The sequence below is a fragment of the Salmo trutta genome, chromosome 3, assembly GCF_901001165.1.
Source record: "Salmo trutta chromosome 3, fSalTru1.1, whole genome shotgun sequence".
In the NCBI taxonomy this organism is placed as follows: Eukaryota; Metazoa; Chordata; class Actinopteri; order Salmoniformes; family Salmonidae; genus Salmo; species Salmo trutta.
In genome coordinates, this window is record NC_042959.1 from 14,242,991 (window position 1) to 14,255,914 (window position 12,924).

General features: G+C 45.0%; 1 protein-coding gene across 2 annotated transcripts; it reads right to left on the reverse strand.

The window, feature by feature from the left end:
* Positions 1 to 594: 594 nt before the first annotated feature.
* Positions 595 to 11,917, reverse strand: tgfb5 (transforming growth factor, beta 5). 2 transcript variants are annotated; one of them, XM_029724446.1, is made up of 8 exons: positions 11,647 to 11,917; positions 9,282 to 10,493; positions 7,076 to 7,239; positions 5,223 to 5,355; positions 4,917 to 5,027; positions 4,514 to 4,700; positions 4,077 to 4,230; positions 595 to 1,083 (listed from the first exon to the last, which is right to left on the reverse strand). In XM_029724446.1, exons 2-8 carry the CDS (start codon positions 9,673 to 9,675, stop codon positions 925 to 927), a joined length of 1,302 nt encoding a protein of 433 aa, XP_029580306.1. In that variant the 5' UTR covers positions 9,676 to 10,493; positions 11,647 to 11,917; the 3' UTR covers positions 595 to 924. The 2 variants fall into 2 exon arrangements, with proteins under 2 accessions (XP_029580306.1, XP_029580299.1); XM_029724439.1 differs by lacking the exon at positions 11,647 to 11,917 and having other exon boundaries at positions 9,282 to 10,622.
* Positions 11,918 to 12,924: the final 1,007 nt, after the last annotated feature.

The following is a 12,924-nucleotide window of genomic DNA, read 5'->3' on the forward strand; positions in this document are numbered from 1 at the left end:
ACCTAACAGTTACAAATTTGTTAAGGCTACAAAATGGCTACCCCCATCCAAAGTGGATGTGTTCCAAATTGGGCCTATCAGCCCATGTCTCTCCTTTGAAAACCTCCTTTCTGTTTCATTCCTCCTCTCCTCTCACCACAAACCCTGAACGGGTTTAAATCTGGCATTCCGTGAGTGGTCGCTCTCTGGAAATCTTTCACATCCTGTTTACGCCAGCAGATTTCAGCCCTTACCGCAGAGAGCTGGCTGGAGGCCTCTACTGCCTGGACACACAACCTCACTCTCTCTATCCTTCTTTCTTTTGCTTTCCCTCTCTCCTATATTTCTCGCTCTTTCTCCTTTTCTTTCTTCTCCTCACCCCTCTCTCGCGCTGTCATTTTCTCTTCTCTCTCTCAGCCTCTTTCCCTTCTATCCTCTCTCAGCCTCTTTCTCTCTCCATCTCCTTCTCTCCCTGTCTTTCAGCCCAAAGGGAAACTAGCTCACATCAACAGTTCACATCAAAATCATCTCCTTTTAGTAAATGCACACAGATCTCTGCCTAAAGCTACTTGGCAGAGTTCACATAATCGTATGCAACAAGCACACATTGTATTTCCAATCAAAACACTTTAATATCAGATTTTGAAAATGTGAATAAAGTTTAATAAAGCTATTCAATGAATAAGATATTTACAGTATTTTTGACCTTATGAAAGTGGGGAAAAGACCCACAGCTGAAGACAATTTCTCAGTTTCATACTTGTGAGATTTGAAAGAAAACAAGCTGTGCCAGACTCCGACTGTGTAAAATGTGTAAGTGAAATGAAGGGTTGAATATATAGAAAGAGAGGGTCAGTCTGTCCTTTTTTCTTGAGGACTACAAGTAGTTGTTTTGTCCAGCTCTTTTCCTCCTCCTTCCCCCTCTCCCGCCGCTGGGCTCCTGCGTCAGCGACACTTGCAGGACCTGACCACCATGTTGGAGAGCTGCTCTACCTTGGGCGTTCGGCCCATGAAGTAAACGATGGTCAGAGGCTCCAGGTCCTGAGGTACGCAGCACGGAGATGCCGACGCCTCAGGGTTCAGCTTGTTATACAGCGGCAGGATCTGTGTGTGTGTGTGAGAGAGAACATGAAATATCACAACAACACTACCTAAAGAGAGTTCAACCAAATTACAAAATGACACATTGGTGTCCTTACCTTGTAAGCAGTCTATGGACCAGGTATGAAAGCGATCCATGCTTTGGTTTAGTTTCCCTGGCACTGTTTCCTTTTGTGGCACAAATCCCATTCAAGTCATGGGACCGATATTTAAATTTTTGCATATCATATCCAAACCATCCGAAAGTATCTAAAATTGACTGTGAAGCTCAACAAAGTCATTTATAGATGATTTGAACGTTATGAGCGAAAAATGATAACGGTTGCGTGACTTGAATGGGATTTGTGCCACAAATGCTAAAACGTTAGCATGTGGAAACAGTACCAGGGAAACTAAACCAAAGCGTTGACTGCTGTCATAACTTGTCCATATTTGTATTTGGTATTCCTGGGGGTTTATTATGGATACCCCTTTAGCTACTGCCAAGGCAGCAGCACTCTTCCTGGGGTCCAAACACATTAAGACCCTTATATTACACATAAAACAAAAGCTAAAACAATACATCATATAACACTGTCACACCACCACATATCCACGACTGCTTACAAGGTAAAGAAACTAATTGGTCATTTTGTCAATTTGGGCGCACTAACCCTTTAAGTACTTCCATCTAACCCTACTACTGTGTTGAACAATATGGTTGTGCAGGAGCACTGGGACGTGTAACCAACGGACTGCAGGGTGCTGAGATGACAGGACATTTCAGCTACTTGTATAGCCATGCTGTAAAAGTGAGTGTATGGTAATAAAGCCATAAGACCTGACTGTCACTGAGGTGATAGAACATTTATGCCACTGTAGTGGTTGGGGGTTAACTAACCATGTTGTAGTGGGTGGGGGTTAACTAACCATGTTGTAGTGGTTGGGGGTTAACTAACCATGTTGCAGTGGGTGGGGGTTAACTAACCATGTTGTAGTGGTTGGGGGTTAACTAACCATGTTGTAGTGGTTGGGGGTTAACTAACCATGTTGTAGTGGTTGGGGGTTAACTAACCATGTTGTAGTGGTTGGGGGTTAACTAACCATGTTGCAGTGGTTGGGGGTTAACTAACCATGTTGCAGTGGGTGGGGGTTAACTAACCATGTTGCAGTGGGTGGGGGTTAACTAACCATGTTGCAGTGGGTGGGGGTTAACTAACCATGTTGTAGTGGTTGGGGGTTAACTAACCATGTTGCAGTGGTTGGGGGTTAACTAACCATGCTGCAGTGGTTGGGGGTTAACTAACCATGTTGCAGTGGGTGGGGGTTAACTAACCATGTTGTAGTGGTTGGGGGTCAACTAACCATGTTGTAGTGGGTGGGGGTCAACTAACCATGTTGTAGTGGGTGGGGGATAACTAACCATGTTGCAGTGGGTGGGGGTTAACTAACCATGTTGCAGTGGGTGGGGGATAACTAACCATGTTGCAGTGGGTGGGGGTTAACTAACCATGTTGCAGTGGTTGGGGGATAACTAACCATGTTGTAGTGGTTGGGGGATAACTAACCATGTTGTAGTGGTTGGGGGTTAACTAACCATGTTGCAGTGGGTGGGGGTTAACTAACCATGTTGCAGTGGGTGGGGGTTAACTAACCATGTTGCAGTGGTCGGGGGTTAACTAACCATGTTGCAGTGGTTGGGGGTTAACTAACCATGTTGCAGTGGTTGGGGGTTAACTAACCATGTTGCAGTGGGTGGGGGATAACTAACCATGTTGTAGTGGGTGGGGATCAACTAACCATGTTGCAGTGGTTAGGGGATAACTAACCATGTTGCAGTGGTTGGGGGATAACTAACCATGTTGCAGTGGTTGGGGGTTAACTAACCATGTTGCAGTGGTTGGGGGTTAACTAACCATGTTGCAGTGGGTGGGGGATAACTAACCATGTTGTAGTGGGTGGGGATCAACTAACCATGTTGCAGTGGTTAGGGGATAACTAACCATGTTGCAGTGGTTGGGGGATAACTAACCATGTTGCAGTGGTTGGGGGTTAACTAACCATGTTGCAGTGGTTGGGGGTTAACTAACCATGTTGCAGTGGTTGGGGGTTAACTAACCATGTTTGAGTGGTTGGGGGTTAACTAACCATGTTGCAGTGGTTGGGGGTTAACTAACCATGTTGTAGTGGTTGGGGGTTAACTAACCATGTTGCAGTGGGTGGGGGATAACTAACCATGTTGCAGTGGGTGGGGGTTAACTAACCATGTTGCAGTGGTTGGGGGATAACTAACCATGTTGTAGTGGTTGGGGGATAACTAACCATGTTGTAGTGGTTGGGGGTTAACTAACCATGTTGCAGTGGGTGGGGGCTAACTAACCATGTTGCAGTGGTTGGGGGTTAACTAACCATGTTGCAGTGGTTGGGGGTTAACTAACCATGTTGCAGTGGTTGGGGGTTAACTAACCATGTTGTAGTGGTTGGGGGTTAACTAACCATGTTGCAGTGGTTGGGGGTTAACTAACCATGTTGCAGTGGTTGGGGGATAACTAACCATGTTGCAGTGGTTGGGGTTAACTAACCATGTTGCAGTGGTTGGGGGTTAACTAACCATGTTGCAGTGGTTGGGGGTTAACTAACCATGTTGCAGTGGTTGGGGGTTAACTAACCATGTTGCAGTGGTTGGGGGATAACTAACCATGTTGCAGTGGTTGGGGGTTAACTAACCATGTTGCAGTGGTTGGGGGATAACTAACCATGTTGCAGTGGTTGGGGGTTAACTAACCATGTTGCAGTGGTTGGGGGTTAACTAACCATGTTGCAGTGGTTGGGGGTTAACTAACCATGTTGCAGTGGGTGGGGGTTAACTAACCATGTTGCAGTGGTTGGGGGTTAACTAACCATGTTGTAGTGGTTGGGGGTTAACTAACCATGTTGTAGTGGTTGAGGGATAACTAACCATGTTGCAGTGGTTGGGGGTTAACTAACCATGTTGCAGTGGGTGGGGGTTAACTAACCATGTTGTAGTGGTTGTCAGCGCTCCAGAGGTATGGGCAGCTGCCAGAGCAGAAATTGGCCTTGTAGCCCTTCGGCTCGTGGATCCACTTCCAGTTCAGGTCCCGGCGGAAGTCGATGTAGAGCGATCGCAGACAGCAGCCCGCGCCTGAATTCCTACAACAGGTAGGAGAGATGGACAGAAAACACTCTTTCATTCTGACCCACACAGGATATATCCTACTTAATAAGTTTCAGGACTACAAGCCTAGCAGACTCCCTATAAGCCTCCAATAGATTCATAACAACAATACAATGATCATCAATAATGTGGCTATGAACAACTATGTAGTGATTCTGTATATCAAAGACCAAAATAAAGAGAACGCTCTGATAAGTATATTCTATGGTTGTAGATAACAATGTAGGTTTTTGGCTTCTGGATCAGTGTTTCCCCTACCTGGAGCAGGTGGTGGTGTCTGCAGCGGCCCTCCTCTTGCGGGTCTTCTTGCCCGGGTTGTCTACCCTGTCACTGGGCAGCAGGGTGAGGATGAGGTGGGGGGTCTTGGTACTAAACTCTACCTGGCCCTTAGCCATGCCTGCCCCCGGCTTCCACACCTGCTGCTGATGCAGCTCATCATCCAGGCCTTGGGAAGAGGAGGAGGAAGAGAGGGGGAGAGGGGTGAAGGAGGAGGGAGAGAAAGCGTTGGTGTGGAGTGATCTCATGGAGACATACTGTAATGGGAACATTGGTCAGCCAGAATGCTGTGTGTTAGTGAATTGAGAAGCTCAATCATAAAAAATAAAAGAGCCATGTGTTATGTGTCTGTTACTTAACATAAACAAGTTTACAACAAGCAGACCTGCGAAGCGTGTCTCCAGCTCCTCACTCTTATTGAACACGATGCTGTTGGTGGAGGGAACGAAGGTGCAGCACGGACAGTGAACACCCAGCTTCAAACCCAGGTTCCTCTCTGAAAGAGTGATATGAGGATGAGAGGATAAAGGTAGAGAGATGGTGAGAGGAGAAAACAGATGTATAGCTCTAAATGTGTGTGCAATGACCACTAACTTAACAACATTCAAAGTGTCACGTAACATCTGTTACATTTGTTACGTGACACCTTGAATGTTAAGTAGATAAAGGGGTATAGAGCTTGTCAACGTACCCTTATGAGCCAGCCAGTCCTTCACAGTGTCTGTGACATCCACAGAGAGCCACGCCCCCTTGGTCCGTGGGCGAACAGTTCTGGAATCGATGTATCTCTGCGAGGGGCCTGTTGGCTCTTCTGGCTTTATCACCTGACAGAGACATACAGGGAGAAACAAAGAGAACCAGAGGACAGCTTTTAACCCTCTGTAGATATGGTCTTGAACATCAGTACACAGCTGGCACTAGGGAGCGTTTACAATAAAAGTGACTCCAAAATGACACTACATTATTTACCATTCATTTCTATTGGGCACAAAATAATCTGAAACACAACCAAACTGAACTGCAAATGTATCCAACACGTTTGTAGAGTCACAAACTAGGAATAAAGGATCAAATACCAAACTTTTGACTACTTCATTTATAAGAATTTGAGCGGTGTCAATGATTTCAAACCCTACCTTTTTGAGAGAAACAAATGATTACTTGTTAAACAAAATCTCTTTCTCTGAGCAATAGTATTAGTATAAAGTAATATAATTTCCCCAAAACATTTTTGCATACAATATAGCTCTGTATTATTTATTTTATACAATCATTATTGCTCATTTTAATGAAGGGTGTCAATAATTTCAGACGCCACTGTATTGCAGTTGCAGTTCTATGGTATTGTGATGCCTGGAGTGGGTATATGGTATTGTGATACCTGGAGTGGGTATATGGTATTGTGATACCTGGAGTGGGTATATGGTATTGTGATACCTGGAGTGGGTATATGGTATTGTGATGCCTGGAGTGGGTATATGGTATTGTGATGCCTGGAGTGGGTATATGGTATTGCGATGCCTGGAGTGGGTATATGGTATTGTGATGCCTGGAGTGGGTATATGGTATTGTGATACCTGGAGTGCGTATATGGTATTGTGATGCCTGGAGTGGGTATATGGTATTGTGATGCCTGGAGTGGGTATATGGTATTGTGATACCTGGAGTGGGTATATGGTATTGTGATGCCTGGAGTGGGTATATGGTATTGTGATACCTGGAGTGCGTATATGGTATTGTGATACCTGGAGTGGGTATATGGTATTGTGATGCCTGGAGTGGGTATATGGTATTGTGATGCCTGGAGTGGGTATATGGTATTGTGATACCTGGAGTGGGTATATGGTATTGTGATGCCTGGAGTGGGTATATGGTATTGTGATGCCTGGAGTGGGTATATGGTATTGTGATACCTGGAGTGGGTATATGGTATTGTGATACCTGGAGTGGGTATATGGTATTGTGATGCCTGGAGTGGGTATATGGTATTGTGATGCCTGGAGTGGGTATATGGTATTGTGATGCCTGGAGTGGGTATATGGTATTGCGATACCTGGAGTGGGTATATGGTATTGTGATGCCTGGAGTGGGTATATGGTATTGCGATGCCTGGAGTGGGTATATGGTATTGTGATGCCTGGAGTGGGTATATGGTATTGTGATACCTGGAGTGGGTATATGGTATTGTGATACCTGGAGTGGGTATATGGTATTGTGATGCCTGGAGTGGGTATATGGTATTGCGATGCCTGGAGTGGGTATATGGTATTGTGATGCCTGGAGTGGGTATATGGTATTGTGATACCTGGAGTGGGTATATGGTATTGTGATGCCTGGAGTGGGTATATGGTATTGCGATACCTGGAGTGGGTATATGGTATTGTGATGCCTGGAGTGGGTATATGGTATTGCGATACCTGGAGTGGGTATATGGTATTGTGATGCCTGGAGTGGGTATATGGTATTGTGATGCCTGGAGTGGGTATATGGTATTGTGATGGGTCTACCTGGTGCAGGTAAGTGATGGTGTAATGTTGTCAGTACCTGATAGATCTCTACTCTCTGCTCTGAGGTGCGGGCCTGGGGGTTGGGTGCTCTGTAGATTCTGAACTCAGCTTTGACCAGGGTGCTGGAGTTCCTGTCCACACCACTCACATCGAACCCCACCACTCTGTAATATGGGCTGGGAATTGGAGGGTTCACTGCATCTATGGGAGTGGTAAGAGATATACGACTTATTAGAAATACTAATAACTGGACATCAATTCATTAATAAATATGCAATCTTCACCCCTGCACATTGACTCGGTACCGGTACCCCCTCGTTATTGTTATTTTATTGTTACTTTTTATTCTTTTTTTACTTTAGTTTATTGGTAAATATTTGGTAAACTCTTCTTGAACTGCACTGTCGGTTAAGGGCTTGTAAGTAAGCATTTCACGGTAAGGTCTACACTTGTTTTATTCGGCGCATGTGACAAATAAAGTTTGATTTGAATCTACAGTATATGCTAAATATTGTATAGCCTATCTGAGCGTCTCACACACATATCCTAAGTCATCGAGGTATCTGACAAATGGTTGACAACTTGGCAAGTGTGGTAGGCAGGGTTGAGTTGGTTACTTTCTAAATGTAATCCTTTACAGTTACAACCTGTCCAAAATTGTAATCGGCAACGTCATTTTTGGAATACCCAAACTCAGTACCACGATCGCATTACTTCGTTACTTTTGGATTACTTTCCCCTTAATTAAGAGGCATTAGAAGAAGACAAAAAGGATCATTTTGGTCAGACACTCAGGTGGAACGCATTTTTTCAGTGCTGAATTGAATGTCATTGATAAAACAAAATATGTCATCATGTATTTTTTTCCGCGAACATCCTTTCTGAATGTAAAAGTAATCCAAGAAGCAATCATGTCGTTTTTCAAAAGTATCTGTAAAAAAAGATGTTTTGTAATCAGATTGGTGGTTGGAGATCATTACGCGTTATAGTGCTGTATAACGTTTTTTTTTATTTTTATAAATCACTGACATAAAAAGAGACCACGATTGATTTGCGACATATATTGAAATTATGATTGTGGAAAGCTCCACTTACTGATGTCTGTGCGCTGCGGAAGCATGTCTATGTCCACTTACTGATGTCTGTGCGCTGCGGAAGCATGTCTATGTCCACTTACTGATGTCTGTGCGCTGCGGAAGCATGTCTATGTCCACTTACTGATGTCTGTGCGCTGCGGAAGCATGTCTATGTCCACTTACTGATGTCTGTGCGCTGCGGAAGCATGTCTATGTCCACTTACTGATGTCTGTGCGCTGCGGAAGCATGTCTATGTCCACTTACTGATGTCTGTGCGCTGCGGAAGCATGTCTATGTCCACTTACTGATGTCTGTGCGCTGCGGAAGCATGTCTATGTCCACTTACTGATGTCTGTGCGCTGCGGAAGCATGTCTATGTCCACTTACTGATGTCTGTGCGCTGCGGAAGCATGTCTATGTCCACTTACTGATGTCTGTGCGCTGCGGAAGCATGTCTATGTCCACTTACTGATGTCTGTGCGCTGCGGAAGCATGTCTATGTCCACTTACTGATGTCTGTGCGCTGCGGAAGCATGTCTATGTCCACTTACTGATGTCTGTGCGCTGCGGAAGCATGTCTATGTCCACTTACTGATGTCTGTGCGCTGCGGAAGCATGTCTATGTCCACTTACTGATGTCTGTGCGCTGCGGAAGCATGTCTATGTCCACTTACTGATGTCTGTGCGCTGCGGAAGCATGTCTATGTCCACTTACTGATGTCTGTGCGCTGCGGAAGCATGTCTATGTCCACTTACTGATGTCTGTGCGCTGCGGAAGCATGTCTATGTCCACTTACTGATGTCTGTGCGCTGCGGAAGCATGTCTATGTCCACTTACTGATGTCTGTGCGCTGCGGAAGCATGTCTATGTCCACTTACTGATGTCTGTGCGCTGCGGAAGCATGTCTATGTCCACTTACTGATGTCTGTGCGCTGCGGAAGCATGTCTATGTCCACTTACTGATGTCTGTGCGCTGCGGAAGCATGTCTATGTCCACTTACTGATGTCTGTGCGCTGCGGAAGCATGTCTATGTCCACTTACTGATGTCTGTGCGCTGCGGAAGCATGTCTATGTCCACTTACTGATGTCTGTGCGCTGCGGAAGCATGTCTATGTCCACTTACTGATGTCTGTGCGCTGCGGAAGCATGTCTATGTCCACTTACTGATGTCTGTGCGCTGCGGAAGCATGTCTATGCGCTGAACCTCTTTTGCATAATAATCCTCCTCGCTGCTCTCCCGGTCGCACGCGGACTCGGCCTGGCGCGCACGCTCCTTCAGCAGCTCCCGAGTGCTGTTGTAGAGCAGCATCACCTCGGCGGGCACAGTCTCGGGCTGTGGGCTCGGTGCGGGGGGCTCCGGTGGGCTCCGGTAGCGGAGCTTGCTGAGGATCTGACCGCGAACGGCCTCGATGCGCTTGGACTTCTGATCATCCAGGCTGAATGATTGGCAGGTGGAGAGCCCCTCCGCGGACACCGCCAGCCGGAGCAGCAGCAAGGCGAGGTGGGTGAGCCACATAGTCCGGTGGTCAGATTGGTGAACGGACTCACTCGGCTCCATATGAAATCTTCAGGAATCTTTCAGTCTGTGTCTGTCCGGTGCAGTCCAATGCGCACTGAGGACCTGTGTGGAATCCAATGCGCACTGGCGAATGTTTTAGCAACTCCCAGAGTGTAAACTTTAACAGAGAATTTACGTTTGAAAAACTTCTAACACGTAAAAAACCCGAAAAAAATCTGCCAAATTATAGTGAAAAAGAAATACAACTACAATTTAAGAGTGCTAAATGACAAACATGTAATGTAAATTTAAGACTTCAGCCCATGTCGTACATTGCAAAGTTCTATCAAATAATTTGGAAAGTGTATGTTTGTTCATGTTCTTCTCTGAGAGCCACCTCTGAGCAAATGAAAGAAAATCACTGCCCATAAGTATTATTTTATTTTTTATTCTCGGAACTGAATGCTATAGATTCCTGCTATAAGGGTGACTTCACTGGTTAAATAAATTATAGTCATTGGCTATGAATTTACAAACATTTTGAGAAAATGTTGAGACGTAAACCAATCAGCATGTTTGGCTAGTCAAATTCTTTCACACTACATAAAAGTTAGAATATGATTAAATCCTCTATGGAAGAAATATTTGTACTCCCGAAAAATAAAACTCCTCCAGAAAAGTAGAAATATATTGTAGAGCTTAGGGTAAGCGTTGGTACAGTCCCATCCTTAGAACATTAACAAACATCTAATCCTCCTCTTGATTCTTCTGATGTGGATATCAGAGGGGGGGAAACGATCCACTACAGCAAAAAGGTCTGATGCCACTCTTTCATTCCTTGGCAAGAAAAAAAATCATCCAGAGCTGTGGGACACTAACTTCAGTGTGCAATGCAAGGTGTGTGTGTGTGTGTGAAAGAGAGAGACAGACAGACAAAGCAACAGACAGAATGAGAGACACAGTGGGTGATGGGTATGTGTCATTATGTAGATATCTCCCTCTCATCAATTCAGTGTGTGTGTACACACACACACACACACACACACACACACACACACACACACACACACACACACACACACACACACACACACACACACACACACACACACACACACACACACACACACAAAAAAAAATCTGGCAGATATATTTTCGGAAATTCTCCACACCACAAAAATGTTTGCACAGGCCACCCTTCTATCCTCAGGTAAGTATCCTCTTGAAACATGTCAAAACCACCACTTGATCAGTAGCCAGGCCTAAAACCTGTCCATGATTTGTCCATGTTACCCAGTCTCCATTGGAAAGCAAAAAAGTGATAGATGGAGTATGCTAATTCCTTGGCTTGTCATATTTGACTGATTCTTCTTCCCTCTAGTTATTTCCATAACTGTGACATGTCTCCTAAGTGTGTCCTACATAAATGTAGACCACTTGTCCCATATCTAGTATTTATTTCAATCTTTTAATTTTCAGTTATAATAAATGAGTAGCCCAGTTATTCAGTCCCACCCTGTCTCTTTCTTTCCCTCTCTCTCCCTCCTTCCCTCTCTTACTCTTCTTCCCAGTCTCATTGTTAATTACAGTTCAGAAGCCCGGGACTGTTAATCTGTCAAAGGAGGCTTTTATTGTAGCTCTCTCCCCATCCCATTATACTGTTATTATAGTTTCGGCTCCAAGGCTGTAATTGCAGTAAGTAGAAGGGATAGGTACTACAGAGAGAAAGAGAGACAGAAAGAGACGCAAGCAGCCCAAAGGCTTGTGGCAGGCTTTTTTCTCTCCTGGCAAGGTTTCTAAAAATGATAACACTGCAGGGGAAGTTTGGGAACAAACACTTTCTTGTTTCATCATGCTGTGCCCCAGAGCCTCAGACAGTGCACCCCCATGGCTGCTCAGAGCAAATTTTGCCTACGTGGATCTATGGATGTTTGGCAACAGCCAGTGTTACTGTCTGACCTGGGGTTAATGGATCAAAGGGGCCTAGTGGTTAGTTGTAGAATTGCAATGTGTGGGTATAAAAATACTTACTCAAAAACAACTTATCCCTGGCTGGAGCTTTTTCGCTTTTCCTCAGTCCAAATATAGTCACGGCTTGCCACGTCATCTATCTCCTAGCAGTTCTCCTGCCTGCAACAACAAACTCAAGGATATGGTTCTCTCTCGCACGCACGCACGCACGCACGCACGCACGCACACACACACACACACACACACACACACAAACGCTGCTGTCCCATGTTATAGAGACATTGAACCACTGGTCACTCCCGTTTCACTCGGGCAGGTAGCGTTCTCCGGGCATCTGCCAAACCCAGATTTGTCCATCAGACTGCCAGATGGTGAAGTGTGATTCATCACACCAGAGAACGCATTTCCACTTATCCAGAATCCAACGGCGGCAAGCTTTACACCACTCCAGCTGACACTTGGCATTGCGCATGGTGATCTTAGGCTTGTGTGTGGCCGCTCGGCCATGGAAACCCATTTCATGAAGCTCCAGACGAACAGTTCTTGTGCTGACGTTGCTTCCAGACGCAGGTGGTAACTCACTAGTGAGTGTTGCAACCGAGAACAGACGATTTATATGTGCTACGAGCTTCAGCACTCGACTATCCCGTTCTGTGAGCTTGTTTGGCCTACTACTTCGCAGCTGAGCCATTGTTGCTCCTAGACGTTTCCACATCACAATAACAGCACTTGCAGTTGACTGGGGAAGCTCCAGCAAGGCAGAAATTTGACAAACTGACTTGTTGGAATGGTTGCATCATATGATAGTGCCACGTTGGTGCCAATGTTTGTCTTTGGAGATTGCATGGTTGTGTGCTCAATTTTATATACCTGTCAGCAACAGGTGTGGCTGAAATAACCAAATCAACTAATTTGAATGTGTGGCCACATACTTTTATATATATAGTGTCTCTACTGCTGTACATATCATTCTTAGTATAGGTTGTGTAAATTCCCCCGGTGTACATATGTAGATTGCATTTTGATACTGCTAGAGTGCTATTTGGGTTGTTAATTGGATTTGTTGTAAATTGAATTAATTTGATTCCTCCCGCCATCCTTGATTTCTTTCCTTTCTTTTTTTGGTATTTTTTCTGCATATTTTAGCTGTTTGACATTTGACTGCATTGTTAGGAGCTAGTAACATAAGCATTTTGCTGCACCGCAAAACACAGGCTAAACCGTGTACGTGACCAATACACTTTGATTTGCTGATTTACAGTTGAAGACGTAAGTTTACATACACCTTAGCCAAATACATTTAAACTCAGTTTTTCACAATTCCTGACATTTAATCCT

What these genes read in the sequence shown, in the direction of transcription:
- tgfb5 (XM_029724446.1), bottom strand. Translation starts at nt 9,675, where the DNA reads ATGGAGCCGAGTGAGTCCGTTCACCAATCTGACCACCGGACTATGTGG. An exon ending in GACACCACCACCTGCTCCAG is followed by an intron (nt 4,231 to 4,513) that starts GTAGGGGAAACA and finishes TACCTGTTGTAG; the next exon opens with GAATTCAGGCGCGGGCTGCT. An exon ending in CTGACAACCACTACAACATG is followed by an intron (nt 1,084 to 4,076) that starts GTTAGTTAACCC and finishes ACACACACACAG; the next exon opens with ATCCTGCCGCTGTATAACAA.